At 46.3% G+C, this 22,917-nt stretch overlaps 1 protein-coding gene across 5 annotated transcripts in view; it reads left to right on the forward strand.

Annotated features, from left to right (window-relative positions):
• Window positions 1-22,917, forward strand: part of Atg7 (autophagy related 7) — a 199,605-nt gene that overhangs the window by 33,812 nt on the left and 142,876 nt on the right. For all 5 annotated transcript variants that reach the window (XM_021191671.1, XM_029535347.1, XM_029535348.1 and 2 more), the window contains 8 exons: window positions 484-600; window positions 2,129-2,278; window positions 11,865-11,953; window positions 13,605-13,726; window positions 17,904-17,994; window positions 18,735-18,879; window positions 20,081-20,239; window positions 21,899-22,093. In XM_021191671.1, coding sequence (XP_021047330.1) covers window positions 484-600; window positions 2,129-2,278; window positions 11,865-11,953; window positions 13,605-13,726; window positions 17,904-17,994; window positions 18,735-18,879; window positions 20,081-20,239; window positions 21,899-22,093 — 1,068 coding nt within the window. The remainder of the gene's footprint in view (window positions 1-483; window positions 601-2,128; window positions 2,279-11,864; window positions 11,954-13,604; window positions 13,727-17,903; window positions 17,995-18,734; window positions 18,880-20,080; window positions 20,240-21,898; window positions 22,094-22,917) is intronic.

Genomic DNA, 22,917 nt, shown 5'->3' on the forward strand with positions numbered 1-22,917 from the left:
AATCTGAAAAAAAAAAAAAAAAAAAAAGCAAAGTCTGAGCCATGTTGAATGCCAAGCCTTTGGTGGAAGGGTTCCCTCTGGTGGGTAGAGGAGACTGGCTGGCACCCCTTTCTCAGGACTGAAGAGCACAGCTGTGTTTTTGGGTGGGGTCTTCATGGGAAGCCTGCTGGGTGGTTCCTTCTGTAAGCTGGCAGAAATTGTGAACTTGCTCTCAGTGTCTGATGGAGACGACCAGGACATATCAGCTTTTTGATGCATCTGCTTTTCTTGTGGTGGTTTTTGAAGCTGGATTTTATGTAACCCAGGCTGACCTCTAACTTGCTCTGTAGCTAAGGATGTCCTCCCTCCTCTAGGGTGTTGGGATTGCAGGTGTGTACCACTGCTCCTGGTGTAATATATTACATTAACAGATGTGTGTTGCTTTAATTCATGGGATCAGTGTTATATATTTCACTCTGATTTTTTTTTTTTTTTTTCCCCTAGGACCTAAAGAAGTACCACTTCTACTACTGGTTTTGCTGCCCCGCCCTCTGTCTTCCTGAGAGCATCCCTCTAATCCGGGGACCTGTGAGCTTAGATCAAAGGCTTTCACCAAAACAGGTATGGCAAGTCAAACAAATGCAGATAAAGCAGGGTCTGGCTGTGAGAGTGGGTATGTGACTCATCCTGAAGATGAGCCAGGGCAGTCTGGATGGAGAAAAGATCCCTGGGGAGCGAGCTGTCCAGATGGCTCTGGAACATTGTTTACCAAGTGCTGATAAGGTCCTTGTGAAGAGGGGGAGCCACCATCCTCCAGGTGGCCCATGGAATTTGGGGAAATGCTAAGCCCACAGGGAAGAATCACAAGAACTTTTGAAAGACTGAGAATTTACCAAAGTGTGTTTTTCATTTTCAGTCTGAGGAAGACAAAGCCACAGCCTTTACAGAGAGTCTGGGGAACAATCACAGGCCCTCCCCTCCCCTCAGACCAAATGACAGAACCTCTTCTCTGGAACAGACGCGCAGGTCTAGTCCTTCCTTCAAGGAGGCCTTAAGAGATTAGTCCCAAGAAAAATTAGAATCAGGCTGGCAGAATGCAGACATAGCTGGAGAATTCTGATTGTTTTTAAAACCTTGTTTGAGGGTCAAGATGATATGAGTTCCAGAGGTCTGTCAGTCAGTAAGATGCAGAACTGATGCCTGCAGAGATTTAAAGGCAGATGGGGATGGGGAAAGGACTCAGCAGTTAAGAGTGCTTACTGCTCTGGCCATGGCCCCAGGTTCCTATCCCAGCATCCACACAGTGGCAACCAGCTATATGTAACTCCAGCTCCAGGAGATCCAGTGCCCTCTTCTGGCCAGTTGGTACACTCTATACATATAATACACAGACTTACATGTACAAACATACTCATATACACAAAAGAAAAATAAATAAACCTTTTTTTAAAACAAGATTTAAAACTTATTTTTTGCAAAGGATTTTTTAAGATGAAACCTAACATGAGGTAATACATTCTATCTGGAGATTGAACATTCATGTTTAAAGAGGATTAAAATTCTCAAATCATCTCAGGAGAACACAACCTTGTAAACATGATATCAAAAGAAAAAAAAAAAGATAGTTCTTGGGCTGGAAAGATGGCTCAGTAGTTGAAAGCACTGGTTCTTGCTAAGGACCTACCCCAGCTCTAACTCCAGTTTCAGGGGATCCGATGCTCTCTTCAGGCCTCCATGGGCACTGCAGGCACCTGGTATACACACATAAAGGCAAAACACTCATACACATAAAACAAAAATAAATAATGAAAAAATTTCAAGACATCATAGATTCTGCCCCCAAGTGGGTAAATTGTAGGGCATGTGAGTTATGTCATAATGAACTGTAAAAGATGATGATGAATTTCCTCCGTGGATGGGCCATGTTACTACAGAAGAGTGCTTGGTTACCTCTGTGTGATTGACCGCTTAGACAGCCAATATTTTATCCCGTAAAGTACCCCTTTGTGTGAAGGCATAGCACAGGGAAAATGTTATAGAAGTGTTACGAGGTGATGCCAGTGGGCACTTGAGGAGTTCTGCGATCAGGTCTGGTCTTTAGCTCGGAGCTGCATTTCCCAGAGGGCACCTTCCCCTTCCCTGTTTTCAGATCCAGGCCCTGGAGCATGCCTATGATGATCTGTGTCGAGCTGAAGGCGTCACGGCCCTGCCCTACTTCTTATTCAAGTACGATGACGACACTGTGCTGGTCTCCTTGCTCAAACACTACAGTGATTTCTTCCAAGGTCAAAGGACAAAGGTCAGAGTCTGTGGGTATCATTTTGCTAGGCAGTTTAAAAAGTTTGAAGTTCATGTTATAATAGACCACTATCGACTTGAAGCTTAGACTTCCTTAGCCCTTCACGGTATGTTCTAGAATGTTTCCTTCTCTGTCCTCTCCTACCCCCAATGTTTCAGCTCAACTCCTCCTCGCTCTCTAGCCAGCTCACCCTTGCTCTCTCACAGCTTGGTGGTTTGGACTCCTTGATCCTGTTAGTTAGATGAAGAGATCTGCTCTCCCCCTGGATATGCCGTGCATTCACGTTCAACTTCCTAGCACCCCCACTGAAGCTTGCCTTGCTCTTGGGCAATCTTCTTGCTTCCATCAGCTGTAGAAGAGTCATCCTCAGACTGCTCAGGTCACTTGGCCCTCTAATGAGCAAAGCCTAGGGGGTCTTCCTTCTAGTACCTTCTAGAAGTACCTTCCTGCTTATCCTCTACTAGTCTTCCCATAAACCATTGCTCTAACTAAGCTTGCCTACTTTCCTCCAGACTCTACTCCCCCTCCCCCACCCATCACCATTACCCAACCAAACACACCTAAGATCTCTTATTGTCTGTTTTTCTGTTCAATGTCATCTTCCTGTCAGCATCCTACAGTCTCAGTCCTTAGTGGTCCCTCTCTCACTGCAGAGCATCCTCACAGGCGAGCCATGTATGGTCTTTCCTTGTCTGACTTCCCTCCACACAAAATTCGGTCAGAAATGCCATTTTGTAGCATGTCAGACTGTTAAGCAGAGCCCTTTGATCAGTCAGTGTCTGTGGAGAAGGAGTACCTGTCTGAGGCCCTCAACCAAACTCTTCTGAATGAGTAAGAGTATTGCAAAAAAAAATTTTTTTAAGTAAGCAGATATGCAGTATGCAATTTGAGCCATACATCAAGTTGTACAAGTATTAGGAAGTTGTAAAATCAGGTGGAGTAATGTAAGTACAGTGTATGAGAGTTGAGAAAGAAGTCCTTAACTGATGGCCGTTTTGAACCTAGAGCCCAGGGCTTTGTGAATGTTAAGCTGAACTCCACCTGTAGTTAGGATATTTTTATTTTAAAATCAACTATATTCACATTTTCTTTTAGAGGATAACACCTCAAGGAATAAAGATTTTAACTTTTAAAATTCTCCTTTTGTCCAGTGATAATGAGATGGTAACTGCCTAATAGACCAAACCTTTAGTAATTTAGAGTTTACCCTGTTGTATGGGCCAACTGACAGCAGGCAGGGTTAAACCACCTGAGGTCACGGTGAGGGCAGTTAGAGTCCACCAATCTTCCACAGGGGTTTTCAGAAACCAAAAACCTCTTAATGAATCTGTGAAATGGGTATCTCACTGCACCCCTTATACAAGAAAATGATACTGCAGTCACCCTGTACCCATGGCAGCTTTCAGGAACCCTGCACCCTCTGCCTTCCCATCTCTACATTGCTCTGGTCAGCCTGCTTCTGCTTGATTGACCCTGGGATTTTAAATAGACCTGGCTCTGACACTCCCTCGGTGCTGGCATCTGCCAGCTCTGCTCCTGGGGAAGCAGAGTGGCCTTTCCTTGCTTTGGTATTTCTGTCAAATACCACAGGGCCCCTCTTTTCATAACTTGGTGAAATCTCAACATGCTAATCGGAATAAAATGCTCAGCACAAAACTCAGGTGTGGTAGCACTGGCCTGTAAGCCCAGCACTCCAAGGCAGAGGCAGGTGGTGGATCTCTGTGAATTCAAGGCCAGCCTGCTCTACAGAGTACATTCCAAGACAGCCACAGCTATGTAGAGAGACCTTGTCTCAAAACAACAGCAACAACAACAACACCCCAATGATCAGTGCATAGTAGGCGTTCATCATGTAGCAGGCCCTCAGTATGCAGCAGGTGCTTAGCATGTAGCAGGCCTCCAGTATGTAACAGACACTTAATACATACCCACTTCTTTTCTTCCTTGTGTTTTCTTCCCTGTATTCCCTAGCATATTCTAAGAGACTGTGCAGATCTTGAGTCTCTGGACCTCTCTGCAGGAGATCATTAGAACCAAGAACCTATGCAGCCAGGACTGTTGGCCTTCACTTGCTTAGAACTAACTATAGCATTAGTTAGGGTCAGGTCTCAGGAGAGTGTGGATCACTCAGCATACGTGCTCACTGGCTCCTCATGGACAGAACCCAGTATCTTACAGGGCAGAAGAGGCACCAGTATGAAAAGCTAATGGGAACTGAAGGAAGGAAACAAAAGGCCCAAAGAAATGAGACATTGATATGCTGGTTGGCTACCTATGCTAGTGAGTGAAAGTTATAACTTACAATACTAGAACCTTAAATTTACTTAATCTCCTTTTAAAAGCTGGGGATCCACAAGTGCATATGCTAGAAAATGTCACAGCAGCTGTGCACTCGAGTGACCTCACTGGAGTTTATAAGCCCTCCAGCCTGTGGTCTTGAGTGCCCCCATCCACCCTCCATATGCTTTCTTCAGCCTGTGGCCACATCCCTGCCACATTCCTGCAGCCCTTCCAGACATGCCGTCTTCAGGATAAAGCTGAAGTGTCCTAGCCTAGCTGTGCCTCATCTCCCACTGCCCCGCAAGGTGAAACCTGTGCTCTGGCTACAGCATGCCCCCCAACACCATGAGCTTAGTCTGTCCTCTGGTCGGTCCCCTTTGCCTCTTTCCTGTCACTGATGCCTTACTCACCTGATTCAAAAGTGATATCTGACTGAGTGTGCTGTCTCCTGTCCTCATCTGGGGTCCAACTGCAGCCTCCTCCCTACCCCTTGAGCTCTAACGCAATGCTTATCCTCTGGCCCAGGTCCCAGGCAGCCTGGGAGCACTGCACAGCAGCTTTGCTGTGCCCTCTCTGTGGACTCCATATTTACTGCAGTCCGGGTGCTCCAGAGGCAGCCCCTGGTAAAAGTGGAAGGAGGGAAAAGGCCATTATGGCCTGGTGCCGTCCTAGCGGGCTTCCCAAGAAACTGGGGCTATTGTAAAGCATACACCCACAGGCACACCACAAACAATTTCTGGAGAGCCTAGGTGAGATTATGCTGATTTTATTACCTTAGCCTTAGTTTGCTGTTTAGATAATTCCAGCTTCCTGTGAGTGTTACTTGTAGCACGGTGTTACCATGAGGGATTGAGCCTGTTCTAAGAACAGATATTCATTATTTCAGTGTGAGCTCCTAAAGTGTGTTCTTCCTTCAAATGGTGCTCTATTTACTACCAGCACATCATACCTGCTTCTCCTCTTCCTTCTCTTTGATCTCACCCCCCTCCCCGCCATTTTCAGTACTCAGAATCTAGGATAACTCACCCAGTCTAGGCAAGCTCTCTCTGGCTGAGCTACACCCCAGCTTCACCTCCCCTTCCGAGGTGCATTTTAATCCAGAAGTTGCTCTTCCCAGTGAGCCTCCTGTATTTATGGGAAAGATGGAGAAGTGCTGAGATCCTCCAGATGTCTGTCCTGGTGACATCCATATGCCCATGATGCCAGTAACTGTCCTCCCGCATGACACAGTTGACTGCCTTAAGCCCCTCACTTTATCCAGCTGCGCCTTATCCATACTGAACTCAGGACCTTCCCTCTGAGGCTGTTGCTGCCTTAGAGGCATCATGACCTCAGAATGGCCATGCTTCTATCTTGCTGGCCACCTCCCTGTCCTTCTTCACACACTGGCTCCTTGTGCCTCTCAGGTTCTCAGCCCCTCAGTCTCCAGCCTGTACCTGTCTGCCATCACCCCAAACTAAGGGTTACTTTTCCTCTGTGCCACTGAGTGACTTCTGGACTCTGTGGGTCTAAGGTGGCCTCTGGTCCCTTCCTCCCAGTGTCTGACGTTATCTTCAGTGGTGCTTCCCAAATGAGCCCCCCAAGTCTCTTCACTCTGAGCTTAGCTAATCACAGAGTATCATTTTAAGATACAAACATGGAGTCACAGAACCCTGAGTGGGGAGAGATGATCAGGCCGGACTCTCACAAGCCTGTTGGAGCCATGTCCAGATGGCTAGTGTTAGTGACCACTGCCCCCTGCTGTTGCTCTCCCTCCCACTGTGTGCTTCTCCAGCATCGGATGCTTTATGTTTTTACACTCTTGACAGGCTTGGGAATTGCCTTCATTTAAGTTCTTATCCCCTTCGAGAAGTGTTGATTTCAGCTGGACAGAGTTGATCCATAGTAGCACTGCGTTGCTATGGAATGTGTCCTTTCCAGGCAGTTCTTGTGATGGTGTGGAGGGCAGCTAGTCGCAGCATCCCACCACCCATCCACAGAGAATGCTTTGCTCATCGTCTTCCAGCACCATTACTAAGGAGTGCAAGATGCTCTGTAATTTCACTAAGGTTCCCTTGCAGTTCCCGGGCTTCTATCTGCTGAGGGCTGGACCTGCTCTTCACTTAGCTAGCACTTAGTGTTAGCTTTGTGTCTTTGTTGCTGCTGTGACCTTGAAGTGCACTTAAGACTTGCATTTTCTTCCCTGTGCTTTTAAAAGGAGTGGGTCTCCTGTTCATTGCCTGGCATATCAAGTGTTTGAGTGTTAGAGGCAGCCATTTGTATGGATCCTCACAAGAAATCCTTTGGCTGAAAATGGTCAGGTTGACTGTTGTGACCTCTTGTGGTTTTCAGCAGTTTGCTTCATGGACAGCTGCCAGATCCAAGCTGTGCCACTTCACTGAAAGGCAGGCTCGCAGCAAAGTAATAAGGAACACTTATTTATAAACCTCCAAGGCAGTCTTGCTTTTAAATTGTGTTTTTCTGCTTTGTCATAAAAAGAAGTGATGGCCAAGTTACCTTTGTGGCAAAACCAGGTTTAGAACTGAGAACTCTTAGTCAGGGTTTATTTCTGTCATTAAGCTGGTTACCTAGCACTGCCTGGTGTCATTTCTGCTATGACTAAGGCTCCAAGTTAGCTCCTGAAACACCGAGAGATTCTGGAATCACATTCAAATCTTTAAAGAAAGATTAAACGCTACTTAGTACTTAGCCCTGTGTCGAATGAGTTCTATAATCTCCTGTGTGGTGCATGTCTGCCCCCTGCATGCCTGTCTCCATAGGAGAGCCTGTTTCAAGCATTTTCGGCCTGACACCCCTTTGTGGGTACATGGCAGATGTTCCTCTTTAACCAGTCACCCCTGTTCTATCTAGCTCATCTTAGGTCAGGGGGTTATAAGAAACTGATCCCTGGTCATTTCTTCTTAAAGATTTCTTATCTCCTTTCTACCCAGAAATGCACGGGAGGCTGGGTATCTGCTGCAGCATGGGGTATATATAATACTCTAATTTATTCCATGTATTGGTTCCAGCTCTACATCTGTGCATGATAAAACTTAAGACCCAGAGAGTGTCGATCACTTGGCTCTTTTTTTCTCTGCCAGTTATAAAAGGGTCTGAGACTTAAAGATGGGGGCCAGTCTGTAGTGTTGATCTGAACTGGACCTGAAGATAGGGCAGCATGAGGTGATGAGCTGGACTGGGACGGGATGTGGGGAGATGATTGCAGCTGAGGGTGTCCATTGTGTTGCCATGGTTACTGCTACTTGGTGATAGCGCCATTCTCAGTTGGTGCTGAATGCAGGTGAGAATCACTTGAAAGATGAGAAAATTAAAGCGCAGGGATGTTCAGTCAGTTGCCATAGGTCATGGAAGAATGAGTAGTGCAGGACATTCTACACGGGCCCACATTTTTTTTGAAGTCACACTTGGCAGTTGAAACTCAGCTCTCCAGAGGAATGCTGTTTTCTGGGCAGATGCAGAGACTCTTCCTAAATACCTCTTGAATGGCTCTTAGACCCTGTGGGGCTGAGCTTCACTGGGCACTGCTGTTCTGTCCCCTAGCTGTGATCCCTGTGATTCTCTCTGTGATGTCATCCACAATTCTCCACATCTGGAAATGGCCCTTTGAAACAAAACAAGTCAGCCACGTTCCTTTTCTCTGCCTCCCTCCTTTCCTCACTACCCCACCCTGCCCCTACTCCTTTCTTCTCTCCTCTCCTTCCTTCCATCTGTTTCAGTGCTAGAGATAAGATAGAATCTCATAGTCCAAGCTGGCTTCATACTCCTCTGTAGCCAAGAATGATCTTGAACTTCTGATGCTCCTACCTCCACCTCCTGAGTGCTAGGATTATAGGAGTGCCCTGCCACTCTGGGTTCTGTGGTGCTGTGGGTTGAACCAAGGGCTTCCTGAAAGCTAGACAAGCATTCTGACACCATGTCCCCAGCCCCTCAACCCTTTCATTTTGGAGGCAAGGGAGATATGTTCCTTGGGTCTTGAAATCAGTTAGCTGCAGAGTTAGCACACACCTGCTGACAGGGCCAGTGCCCTTTCTTCTTGTGTAAGCCCACTGCCTGAATGTAAGCCATTCTGGTGTCACGGAACCAGGGAAGCCACTTTCTCTCCTCTTCCCACTCCTTGCTGCATAAAGGGAAACATTCAAAGGAGGGGCATGTGGCAGCGTGGCAGGCAGCCAGAACAGAAGAGCTCAGGGAGATGCCTGTAATTCAGATCTCAGAGCCCTCCTGCCAGCCAGGCAGGAGAAGTATTAAGACTGACACTGAATGAATGCAAAGAATGGACAGCGAAGGAAGTGGAGTTTGGGGAGTTGCGCTGTGGTTCTGTATGTGAGCTTCTTGTCTCAGTCACTCAGAGCTGTATGCATCTCTGCCATGGAACATCACTCAGTACTACTAGTGATGATTGTAGAATATTCACAGGCCAGGAAGAGCTGATGAGAGATAGCTTGATCTCATTACTGTTTAGAAGTCGTAATACAAATATATTTGTATGAAGAATAAAGTTAGGAGTTATTCTAGCTAGGGTTTCTATCGCTATGGTAAAGACCATAACCAAAGCAATTTGGGGAATAAAGGGTTTGTTTCATCTTACAGTTGTAGTCTATCATGAAGGGAAATCAAGGCTGGAACCTGGAGTCAGGAACTGAAGCAGAGGCCATGAAGGGATGCTGCTTCCTGGCTTGCTCTCCTTGGCTTGCTTGGTTTGCTTCTTACACATCCCAGGACCACCTGCCCAGGGGTAGCACTGCCAACATTGATCAAGAAAACGCACTGCAGACTTGCCTAGGGGCAATCTGGTAGAGGTGTTTTAATTCCTCTTTCCAGGTAACTCTAACTTGTGTCAAATTGACAAGGGAAAAAAATAGAAAGCCATCCAGGACAGTAGTTCTGCATGGAGATGTGGACAGAGTTTCCTTTCACTGTTGATAATGTGGGACGGTTGTGCTCCCCCGTCAGAATGTTGCTTTAGCTTCTGTTTTTGGCTTAGACCACATTGAGCATTCTGTGAAATAAATACATAAATATCTGGCTAATTTAAACAAAAAGAAGGGCAGACCTGGGTATACTGGCACACACCTTTAATCTTAGCACTTGGGAGGTAGAGGCAGGCAGAGTTTGAGGCCAGCCTGTTCTACACAGTGACTTCCAGGACAGCCACTGTTACAGTGATGACATCCTGTTACAAAAAGGAGGCGTGGTGGTGGTGGTAACATGGCTTAGTGGGGAAAAGGCATACCGTGAAAACCTGGTATCTTGAGTTCAATCCCCCAAACCCATATAAATGTGGAGGAAGAGATCTGACTCCACACAGTTGACCTCTGACCTCCTCGTGCATGGTAGCACATGCCCATTTATCCCCAAAGTACATCCATCTTTACCTCTCTTCTCTCTCCCTCAACACACACAGAAATTATATTTGTGTACATGAGTGCACATCAACTGTTTTTTATTTCATCTACATTTGCTTATAAAGGAAACCTTTGGCGTCATGGTTCTCCTCCAGCCATCTCTCTGCCTCCTCCTCTCAGTCCCACTTCCTTCCTCCCACTCACAGGACCTGCACATGCTGGACAAATGCCAAGGCCCACTCTAGCCTTCATTCATTCATCTTTGCATCATTTAATAAACATTTACTAGACAGATGCTGTATGTCTAAGATCATGGACAATAAAAGGATTCTCTGTGCTCTTCAGACACTGGGCATCATCTTATCATTAAAACCTAAACTTTTATGTTGGAAAAACTTCAGATTTATAGAAGATAGCTGCAGGAACTAGAGAGATTTCTCAGCGGCTAAGAGCACTGACTATTCTTCCAAAGGTCCTGAGTTCAANTCCCAGCAACCACATGGGGGTTCACAACCATCCGTAATGAGTTCTGACGCCCTCTTCTGGAGTGTCTGAAAACAGCTACAATGTACTTACATATAATTAATTAATTAATTAATTTAAAAAAAAAAAAAAGAAGAAGAAAAAAGCCGGGCAGTGGTAGCGCATGCCTTTAGTCCCAGCACTTGGGAGGCAGAGGCAGGCGGATTTCTGTGTTTGAGGCCAGCCTGGTCTACAGAGTGAGTTCCGGGGCAGCCAGGACGACAGAGAAACCCTGTCTCAAAAAACAAAAACAAAAACAAAAACAAAAACAAAACAAAAAGAAAGAGCACAGACTGCTCTTCCAGAGGACCAGGGTTCAAGTCCCAGTACTCACATGGTGGTTCACACACATACATAAATTTTGTTTCAGGGAGTCTGATATATTCTGGTACTTCACACACAGTGCTCAGACATGTATGCACTTCCTATTTTCTGGTAATATAAGATGGTCCAGGGGGCTGGTGAGATGGCTCAGCGGGTAAGAGCACTGACTGCTCTTCCAAAGGTGCAGAGTTCAAATCCCAGCAACCACATGGTAGCTCACAACCATCCTTAACAAGATCTGACTCCCTCTTCTGGAGTGTCTGAAGACAGCTACAGTGTACTTACATATAATAAATAAANAAANCTTAAAAAAAAAAAAAAAAAAGATGGTCCAGAAATGTCTTGTATTTTCTCTATCCCAGCCCTAAAATAAGCCATGTGTCCAAGGTATCATGTCTTCTTTTGTTGGAGAATGGTTTTTAGAAATCAATATCTGGGTGCCAGGTGCCCAGTGCCTTTTGAGGAGACGGAAAAGATACAGCACCTCACCTATAGTGTGTGAAGGCTCCTGGGAGGAGGGCAACTTGGTACCTCCCCAAAGAAAGCAAGTAAAGTCCTCATGAAGGACAGTGGTTTGAAGTTGAGTAGAATTTTCCAGATGGAAGGCAGGGCTAGAGGAGCACTGGAGAGAGAGGTGGGAGGAGTATGTGTTCCCAATATCCAGGCATCTGCTTTTAACTTGAACTGACTATAGACTTAGGGCAATGGCCAAGTTCTGATTTTCTTGTGCTCATCACACACAGATGAGCCATTCTTACAGCTTGAATTTCTCTTTAAGAAGACTCTCCCCTCTAAGTCCTGAAGGTTGCTTGTCTTCTGTCCTCTACCTCTGTTCCTCTGTCCCTCCCTCCTCTTCTCCCTCCATCTGTTTCTTCCAGTCCTTTTTCTTTCTTTTCTCTACTTCCTGCTCTCTCCATAGCTCAGGCCAGGCCAGGCCAGGGAGCACACAGGAAGATGTTCCAGTTTCTGCATTTTGTCTAGGGTGAGAACCTGAGCCTTTCTTCTCTTTTCTTTAGCCTTCTGTCAAGTGTCTGCTTTCTGTAAAGTGCTAGTCATGTGTGGAACTGTCAAACTGACCTGGCGTGTGGCTCTCAGCAAGTGTTTTCTGTTCACAGATAACCGTTGGTGTGTACGATCCCTGTAACCTAGCCCAGTACCCTGGATGGCCTTTGAGGAATTTTTTGGTCCTGGCAGCCCACAGATGGTATTTACATGTGTGTCCATGTCTGTGTGTCTTGTCTGTATGCACCCCACAATGGGTCTGCTTATGTCAGCAAGTTTCTCTACGTGCATCAATTTCATTCCTGACACGGAAAATAGAAAACAAGTCAACTAAATTGTTGTGGTCCAGTTTCTATCTCTGGTGCTCTTAAACAGGTCTGCTAGGGAGCCCCATCCCCAGCTTGTGCTATGCTGAAGATGCTCAGACTGTGGTGAGATCATACAGCCGGAGGCCATGGCACTAACATGCTCCAGCCCTCCCTTCCTGGTTTTCAAGAGGAATTTCCTATCACTACCACTCCCGCCTTTAAAAATTTCCCTAATCCTAAAATAATAAGAAGTGGCATCACTGGGTATCAAGGAAATAACATTAAAAACTATAAGAGATTAGCAGCTCCCACCCCCACTGAAATCATCCAAGGAAAGTGACCATGCCAAGTACATCTGAAATGGGAAGCAGCAGAATTCATATTAGATGCTGCCACAGAGTAAAAAACACCCATGGCTCTGTGGTGGCACTCTGAGCTTGTTGCTCACAAGTACAGGCTGGATACAAGCAGCACACACGCACACACGCACACGCACGCACACGCGCGCGCGCGCGTACACACACACACACACACACACACACGCACACACACGCACGCACACACGCACACGCACACAGCAGTACCGAGCAGCACTGCGCTTACTGGCCCCAGCCTCATGTCCTTTCAGTCCGAGTGGATGACAGCCTTGGGTGGCTTCACAGAGCAAGTCTTCACTCGTGGCTTTTCTTTTTTTTCCTTTTTAAGATTTATTTTTATTTCATGAGTGTTTTGCCTCCCTGTGTGTATGTGCACCACATTTGTGCCTTTTTGCTTTTAAAAGGCAGAGTCTTACAGGGTAGCTGTATTTGACCCGGAACTCACAGAGATCTTCCTTCCTCTCCCTCCTGAATGCTGGAATTAAAGGTGTGCGCCACCACAACCAGCTATGGATGAGTTTTAAAACACAATGTTGAGTTACTGAGGCCAGCCTGAAAAATACATGTTTCCATTTATGTAGTTCAAAACAGGCAAGGCCACTGTGGGGACATAGCAGGGGATGGCCCAGATAGTGTGGTCAGGGTTAGAGAGAGGGACTGTGTGATTTTCTTTGTATATGCTTTACTTAAGTAAAAATGTTTACTCCAAACTAAAGATAGATAAATATTAGCGGACCCCAGAGAGACTGGTTATGTGGACTCTCAATCATTCCTGGCACATGCTATAATTATAAATGCCCTGGTTAGGCCAGCTTCTGGCTGCTGGTAAAGGGCCCTGGGGGTCCCTTGTTAAGCTCTTGGGAGCATCCCACCCTTAGATTTAAAAGCTTCCTTTTCCAGAATTATCTGTCTGTTGTGTGACTGCTATAGGAAATTCACCTGGGGCAGGGGAGAGGGAGTCCAGCTAATGTGGCAGCCAGACTGTAATGCACAGACAGAGGATGCCTGCACGAATGTGCTCAAGGTCCCTCTCTGGTTAAGGAGGTCAGACAGGAGTGATTGTATGCCTTGGATTCTCAGCGGCCACTCTGGAAAGCACTTATGCCTGCTCTTTTTCTTCTCCTTTCTTAATCACATGAAATAAATGCAAATCCATCGCGGACAACAGGAGTGGCAGTTTCCAGTCTGTTGAAGTCCTCTGCTTTCGGGACCGCACCATGCAGGGAGCAAGAGACGTGAGACATAGCATTATCTTTGAAGTGAAACTTCCAGAAATGGCATTTAGCCCAGGTAATTGGCAAATCTTTGCCAGTGTAATGTAACGATGAATGACCAGAGACCCAGCTTCCTGCCTACAGCTTCATGGTGGCAGAGAAGGCACCGCTCCCACCTGGATGGCAGTGTGAGCACCCACCTGGCACACAGTGAGGCTGTGTTCAGCCCCGAGCAGAGGCTGAGCTCTGGCAGCTTCTCTAGCAAGCTTTCTAGTCTGGAGGGTGTTTCCCCAGCCTTTTAACATTTGTTTAGTCTTGATCAACATGAACTCTTTATTTATGCCTCTTCCTTAAGGAAGCGTGAAGTGATTGGTTACTTGACATGTTTATTCATTGAATACCTGAAGGTGTACATGATCTGTTCTCCATACAGAGTGAGTCAGCAAAGGCATCTCTCTCCTTCCACTTATATTTTTCCCTTAGTCTTGCATAGCAGGTGTTAGCTTTTATCCACGTTTTATAGATTAGGAAATGGTCTGGGAGGCATTTTATAGGCCATGCTAGAAGTGTCTGTATGCATGCGAATGTGTATGCACGGTGCATATCTATGGCATGCAGTGTACTCAGGGTAGAATTCATGCCCATGTTTGAGGGGTGAGGGAAGTACCCACCTGTGAGGCTGTGTCCTGTGAGGAGGCTGAGCAGCATCCAGCCTGTGGTGCTACTCACTCCGGCCTCTCTTAAGCTCACTGAGTCCCCTACAGCCACGTGATATGCATCTCCAGGGCACCTCCAGGTAGACTGTGCAGCCCCTCCTGATAAGGCAGCTCTCTTAGTGCACTGGTGTTCCTTAGTGTGTGCATTGATCGGGTGGTGGTGATGCCTCATCTCTTCTAAAGTGCTGAAATCAGAAGGACTCAAGGTTGCTTGTTTGCTGTTGACTCTGTGCTCCAGCCTGGAGATCTTTAGAAGAGGTGAGCAAAGCCCTCTGGCGGTCCAGGGAGGAAGCCACCCCATTCAGAGGCTTTCCGATTAACTTTTAGCTTGGCGCCCTCTTCTGGTGCATCCTGAAATAGCTCCCATGGCACACGCACTTCAGTGAGTTTGTTCCCTTTAAGTTGCAACTCAAAGATGGGGAGGTGGAGTGTCACTAAAACGTGAATCCAGGAGGATACAGCCAGCAGACCCCTATCCCATGCTCCTAATTTTACCCTGTGGGGACACACTGTCTTCCTCTGTCTTCACTGAGCCACTCTGCTCCCTTCTCTGGTGTGACTCATGCTTCCCCTACTATCCCAGGCCTGTTGATCTGATGAAGGCTTCTACCTCTCCATCTTCTTGGTACTCCATGTTGAAGAGTGGTTACTCATTTTAGAAGGGATGTTTTCCTCCTGTTTTACATATAGTGTTTCGACTTAGCTGCAAGTAAAGTTCTATAATAATCATTATAAAGACTTACTTAGCATCATGATGTGAGTCCAAGGCGTTTCCATAGCCATACTCCTCAGTGTAGCCACATGATAACAACATCACACTACATAGCACAATGGTCCCTTAAGAGCCTGTTGCCTAGGGATCTTGTGGCCACTTAATTTGTATAAGTACACTCTGTGGTGTTCTCAGCAGCCCGTCATTTCTCAGAACTCACCCCCATGATTAAGCAACACACGGTTCTCCATCCAAGGCATCCCATAGTTGGAACTTCAGTGACGAGGGAAGTGCTGAAGCCTCCATGGCTGTCAGCAAGCTGCTCTGGACAGTGGCCACTGCTGGGTGTGGGCTGCTGTGCCAGCTTCCCATCCCCGCCCTGTGCTTATTCTTAGCATGCTCCTCCTTCATTTGGACTGTGTGTTATGAAGACAGCTTATATAGAAGCACATGTATAGATTCCTGATCTTCACACATAGTAGTTTTCATTACTAATAAGCTTACAGTGCATATTGGCTATAGCCAGTCAAGCACTTGGGAAGTAGAGGCAGGAGGACCATGAGCTCCTGCCTCTAAATAAGCAAATGAACAAATAAATGGGTAGAACAGAAGGGGAGGATTGAGTATACAGATATTGTAATTGAAACTTCCAGTTGTCTCAAGTGTCATGTGTAAAAGGGAGACCATGGCTGGTATCCTGGTGGCAGCATCTGAGAACCGGTTCTTAAATTTAACATAAGAATGGTTTAAAATCATGACTTTAGAGTAGAAACTGAGTAAAGAGCGCTGGAGCCCTTTGTCCTTAGTAAAGGAATCTTGGAGCCTTCGTCTGAGCATTAGTGTGAACATGTGCATGAGTTTGTGAGTCTGTGTGCATGCTGTGTGCATGTGTGAGTTTTGTGTGAGTTTTGTGTGTCCTTAAAAGTGAGCATGTGGGTGTGCTGGTGTGTATGTGAGAGTATGTAAAAGTAAGTGTGCAAGCATGTGAGTTCATGAGGGTTTGTGTAATTGTGTGTGCGCACATGTGTCTGTGATTCTAAGAGTATATTTTATATGTGTGGTTTGGATTGGTAGTGTTATGGGTGTGTACTCATATATGTGTATGTATGGGTTTCTGTGAGTCTGTACTTGTATGTGAGCATGTATAAGCATGTACATATGAATGTGTGTGAATATGAAATTTTATGTATATATGTATGTACAAATGTGGGAGTATATTTTCACAGATGTGTGAGTGTGTTTATGCGTATATGAATACACACCTGTGTGAGTCCACATGAGCATGACTGTATATGAGTATGCATTTGTGAATCTGTATATCTGTATTAATTGTCATGAGCATGTGTGTGGGGAGACTGTCTTAGTGTGAAAGAATGTGTGCATATATATGTGACTTGGCAAATTTATAAGTACATACATGAGTGCACATTTCTCTGTTGGTATGTATACATGCGCTAATGTGAGTGTTGGTGTGCACATATGAGACTATGTATGTTTGGCTATTGCATGTTGGCTTATCTTTGGAAGTGTGTGTAGGTGAATGTATGTGTGCATGACTGTGTGTTAGTGTATTTCTGAGTGTGTGAATGAATATATATGTGAATGAGCTTGTATATCCATGTGCATACATGTGAAGGTTACACTGTCAGGATGAGTTTTGTCAATGTACATTTGTGAGTGTCTTAGTGTAGGTGAGTGAGTGTGCAGGAGCTTCTAAATGAATATGTGTGTGAGTATACAGTGTATGTCTTTGTGTTAAAGCCTATGCATGTATTTTGGCACGTATGTGGGATGTTCATTTGTAAGTGTGTAAATGTGTGTGTTACTGATGATGGAACCCAGTTCTGTCATTGCACCTTTCATACACTTGCTCTACTACCAAGATGTAGGCACGACCACTGTCACAGACACAGCCAGACATAGACACAGTCCCAGACACAGCCACAGCCAGCCACAGAGACAGTCATAGCCCAGCCACAGCCACAGCTTCAGCCCCAGAGCTTTACTTAAAGCAGACATTGGAAGCGATACTGAAGTGTAACCAGAGGCTAAGTTGAAGCTTTATTCTCAACAGAAGGACATTTTTGAGAAAAGGAGCAGGCAGAAGTCCCACAACAACAAAAGGAATTGTGATAAGTCTTGTGACCCCAAGGGGTTTCTGTTAACTCCAGGATGTAACAAAAGTACTCCACAAAGTAACAGGAGTAGAAATATCATCTCAGTCTTTGTAGCGCAGAATGAGATGCATTCAGCAAAGCTCTGGGACTGGGGTTCCAGGGGCTGTCCGGCTGGAGAGGTGGCTCAGTGGTTAGGAGCACAGGCCTGGGTCCAATTCCCAGCACCCAGTGGTGGCTCAAAACACTCTCTCTCTCTCTCTCTCTCTCTCTCTCTCTCTCTCTCTCTCTCTCTCTCTCTCTCTTTTGAGACAAGGTCTCTCTGTGTAGCCCTGGCTGTCCTGGAACTCACTTTGTACACCAGGCTGGCCTCGAACTCAGAAATCCAACTGCCTCTGCCTCCTGAGTGCTGGGATTAAAGGCTCAAAACTCTTTAACTCCAGTTCTAGCGGATCTGCTGCCCTCTTCTGGCCTCTGAGGACACTGCATGCACATAGTGCACTTACATGCAGACAAAACACTCATACACATAAATTTTTAAAAAAGGTTTAAGAAGAAGGCAGTCATAGTGAAAAGGAGAGGACTAAGGCTAAGTCGGGGGAAGGAGAAGGTTTGCTCTGTAAAGTGTTTGGCACGTAAGCAGGAAGACATGAATTCAAGTCTGTTTTTACTTTCCCTTTTAGTAAACTTTATGTTTTATTTGCAATTAAGATTGTCCTAAAGCAGTTGGCTGGGAGAAGAACCAGAAAGGAGGCATGGGTCCGAGGATGGTGAACCTCAGCGGATGTATGGACCCCAAAAGGTAGACGTGACTGGGGCCCCCTTGTCTCAGTGGGTGTGGTGGCAATGCTGTGCTGTGTAGTTCAGTGGTGTTGATACTGAGCCAGCCACCACTTATCTATGTCATTGTGAGAGTTAGCATGGTGGGAGTCCTGAGGGTTAGCGTGACGGGAGTCCTGAGGCATGCACGGTGCTTTACTCTTGTTTCCAGCTCAGACTCTGAGGCACCTGGACCTCACTACGGCCTTTTTGAGTTTTTATTGTTGCTGTGCTATTGTTCTTTATAGAGCAGGCCAGTCCTGGCTGGCCTGGAAGTTGCAGGAATCCTCCTGCCTTTGCCTCCTTTCCTGGTTCTTTATTCCTGGTTGTGGACCTCTCTTCCACTTGCCACCACAGAAGGATATTGCAGAAGAACGTTGCATTTGTGGAGAAGCCATTTTGTATTAAGACTGGGAGAGTTTCTGGATTTAAGAGCCATTCTTTTAAACCTACACCTCAGCTTGTGACAGCTCTGATTTCCCTTCACCTTGCTGTTGGGGGAATCTTGCCCCGATCACAGAGGACAATGGCTTGCTTTCTGTGTGGTGACCTTTCTCCTCCCTGTCGCCTACGAGTTTCATCTTATTTCTACTGTGATTCTGATTGCCCAGCTACCTCCATCTTGTCCCTCCCATAGATCATGTCTCTCTGTTAGAAGTAAATCTGCAGCACACGTGAGTGACTCACGGCACATGGGTCTTGTGTTCTGATCTTGTGTTCCAGGCTGGCTGAGTCATCTGTGGATCTGAATCTCAAGCTGATGTGCTGGCGATTGGTCCCCACCTTGGACTTGGACAAGGTGGTGTCTGTCAAGTGCCTGCTGCTGGGAGCTGGTACCTTGGGGTGTAATGTGGCTAGGACCCTGATGGTGAGTTGGTGACCTCATGGCCGCTGTTAAGCTGTGCCTCCTGTTTTCTAGCACATGCTTGCTGCCCATCTCCTGGGTTCCCTGTGCCTCCCTCCCATTCCTTTCTGTTCTCCTCAGCATCTTTGTATTCTAAGAGCAATCTGTAGTCACTGTGAGACAAAAGCAGAGAAATCACGCCCCAACCCCAGCCTAGCCCCAGTTTCCATCTCACAAATTTTCAGATTTCATACATGAGGACATCACCATTGTTCCAGGTTTGTCCTGTCAGAAGGAAATGGAGGCCTTTCATTGGCCTTGTCCTTACTCATTTATAGCTCACAGCCTGCTGTTTATGAAAATTTTTATCTGTAACTTAATAGTCTAACTTTAAAGCTGTGTGTCTCATAAACTGAGGCAGTCCATGGGGCTGGAGGGATGCCTCAGAGCTTAAGGCTATTGCTGCTCTTGGAGAGACCTGGGTTCAGTTCCCAGCACCCACACAGTTATTCATAATAGCACATGACTCCAGATCCAGGAGGTCTGATGCCCTCTTTTGGCTCCCTCGGGCATTACATGTATGTACTTACACACATGAAGGTGCTATGCATAAAACAAACCTTTAATAAGATTTTCAGAAACGCTCTTGTGTATGAAAGTGATGTCCGTGACAAGACATTTTGATAAAAATACAGACTCGTTTTTTAAGACCCAGTTATAAGCAAGATTTCCCCAGCCTGGAGAAGTACTCCAAGAATGTACTCCATTGTTTCACATGGGGACAACTTACAAGTCAGGTTTCTGAAGACTTAATTGAGATTCAAAGTGAGTTTCCAGAGGACTTGATATTTATACTTAATTACTTATTAAGAGAAACCAAAGACATCTGCCGGCTCTTGCTAATCCTGAAACAACAAGGTAGAATTCTTCTAGTATTCCCTGGCAATCTTCCTCTCATGACACTGTCAAAATTAGCACATTGTGAGTGAGAATTACTGTGACAGTGCCTGGTCTAATGACCGTGGGGATCTAGGCCCCGGCATATAATTATGTCATCTTCTAAAAAGAAGTTGACATTCTAATGATCAAAAATTGAATTTGTACAGTTCAATTTCTGTAGTTTCCTGTGTCTTAATGTCCCTGCTGCTCAAAATCAAAACCCTTCCTAGAGACTTCTAGAAGTATGTGCTGGTACGTGCTCATCAGGTCTCCTGTTTCCATGCAGGGCTGGGGTGTCAGACACGTCACCTTTGTGGACAACGCCAAGATCTCCTACTCCAACCCCGTGAGGCAGCCTCTGTATGAATTTGAAGATTGTCTAGGGGGTGGCAAGCCCAAGGCCCTGGCTGCAGCAGAGCGGCTACAGAAAATATTTCCTGGAGTGGTACGTTGATGATCCAGGGGAACATCCATGTTTTCTCTCCTGTAAACTCTGGGAATGTTTAAGCCCCTGAAATCCTGGGGATCAAGGCTCTGTAGTATTGGTGACTGAAGATCAGACACATGTTACTTCCTACCAGACTGCCATCATATGACCTAGTCTGCCACTTCACCTCTGTGATAGCCTCTTTAAGACACTATAGAGAGAGGGGTAGTTGGATAAAGTGCTTGCTATGTAAGCATGAAGCCAGGTATATAAGTAAGTGTGTGCGAGCGCGTGCGCGCGCGCGCGCGCGTGTGTGTGTGTGTGTGTGTGTGTGTGTGTGTGTGTGTGTGTGTAATCTGGTGCTTCCATGGTGGGGAAGGAGTTAGAGACAGAAGAGGCCCCAGAAGCTGGCTGGCCAGCCGGCTAATCTGGCCCATGCAGCATCAAACAAGCACAACCCAAAGATCCTGCTCACACAAGGTCACACATGCTCACACATGCTGCCATCTGAGGCTGTCTGTCCTCTGACCTCCATATTTCTCCATGGTGCATGTGTACCTGCACACTCATGCGTCATACATACACATAGCAGTCCCACACCCATGTCAACACACATGCACATGCATGCAAACCAACCAAAGAAACAAACAAAAGACTAAAATCCAACTAGAGCCGGCCTGTAGCCAGATGGGAAAGTGTTTACCTAGTATGCGTGAAGCCACCCCCAGGACTGCACAGCAAGTGCCTCTCATATACCCCAGTAGAACCCAAATGGACAATGAGTGAAGAGGTGTCTTTTGGAGCTGTGTGTTTTCACCCTGCCTGCCTGTAAAGGGTTTTCTGGTGGTGCAGATGTTGGGCATTATTTTTCGTCTGTCACCAGACTACCCACTGGCTGAAAGTTGAATCCTTTGCTGTATCTCCTGCTTCTTCTGAGTCACACTCATACTACTTTAGAGATGACAGATGGGAGACAAGGCACTCACCCTCCTCTTTTGCTTTCTTTTGCTTATGTGGCTTACATACCCTCATCACAGTCCATCACTGGAAGTCAGGAGTTAAGCAGGGCAGAGGCAGGAGTGCTGGAGGGATGTTCTCTGTGGCTTGCTCAGCCTGCTCTCTTAGAAAACACTCCTGCACCATGTAGCCCAGGATAGCATCACCCTGCAGGGCGGGCTCAAGCATGCCCACCTGGGAGAACATTCTAGTCGGTCACTGGAGAGGACCATGAACCTCCATGGGCCCATGAAGATGTTGCTTTGAGTCTGAGCTCTGCCACGTAGTTCCTGAATTTTCCAATCTGCACCCCACCCCCAGCCATCTTTCCAGTCAGTGTTTTGGCCACTCTGGAAAAGCTGATGTTTTCACACTTGCCTGTGCCCAGTGTCATGCAGAACATTGAGATGCGGTTTTCATCCTTGGCCTTCTGTGGAAGGTAAATCTCTGGCTGTGCTGCTCCTGTGACTCTGAATTCCATCCTCAGTGACACACACACACTCATGTACACACACAGAGACAGAAACATGTACACACACACACACACACATACACACACGGCTCAAGGAAGTGGGGAAGGTGGAGAGCAGAGCTCAGGTATTTGAGGAAAAGAGTGGTAGCACTGTGCAAAGAGGAATTCCTGTAATGTAAGTGATGTTAGTGTGGTCATTGCTTCCCCAGAATGCCAGCGGGTTCAACATGAGCATCCCCATGCCAGGACACCCTGTCAACTTCTCTGACGTCACGATGGAGCAGGCCCACAGAGATGTGGAGCAGCTGGAGCAGCTCATCGATAGCCATGATGTCATCTTCCTGCTGATGGACACCAGGGAGAGCCGGTGGCTTCCTACTGTTATTGCAGCCAGCAAGCGAAAGGTGGAGTGTGTCTTATGCTACCTCTGTCTGGAACTTAATGAGCCACCCAGGAAAGAAGTGTCCACAGCCCACCCTTCTCCAGGAAGGAGGGTGACCTTTGTGGTCCTGAAGCTCTTTACCTCATGCCATCAACATGCAATGGGTGTGCTTTGTAATCCAGCCTTTCTTGCAGGTGCTAATGTTGGTACATGTGAAGTTCAAGGGCTTGTGATGTGGGATACTTCATTAAGTATGTAGCCATTCTCAGGGAGGTTTTCAAAGAATGGTAATAAGAAAATACCATATTACAAGATAAAACAGAATATGAATGTTCTGTTACACTTGTATATAATAACATGCATGTCTGCCTCTACCACCATCACCCCTCATCTGTCTGTCGATCATTTATCACCCACCTTCTATCATGTATGAGGCAAAGGACAAAGTGGGAAAGGGAGAGGAGGTACAAGAGGTAATACCTCAGAGTATCTCGAACCCCCAGAGCTGTGGTTTTAATTTTCTCTTCTCCAGTGTGCCTTCTCTTGATTCTTTCAAACTTTGTATATAACCAAAAAATTGGGAGAACAACTTAAATCCTAACCAAGAGGAATTCTTAAAGTACAAAGAAGGCTTCTCTTTAAAATCCACATGGTAAGCCAAGTGGTGGTAGTGCATGCCTTTTATCCCAGGACTTGAGAGGCAAAGACAGGCAGATCTCTGAGTTTGAGGCCAGCCTGGCCTACAGAGTGAGTTCCAGGGCAGTCAGGACTACACAGAGAAACCCTGTCTTGAAATAAATAAATAAAAGAAAGAGAGAGAGAGAGAGAGAGAGAGAGAGAGAGAGA

The sequence above is a fragment of the Mus pahari genome, chromosome 2 (assembly GCF_900095145.1).
Source record: "Mus pahari chromosome 2, PAHARI_EIJ_v1.1, whole genome shotgun sequence".
NCBI lineage: Eukaryota > Metazoa > Chordata > Mammalia > Rodentia > Muridae > Mus > Mus pahari.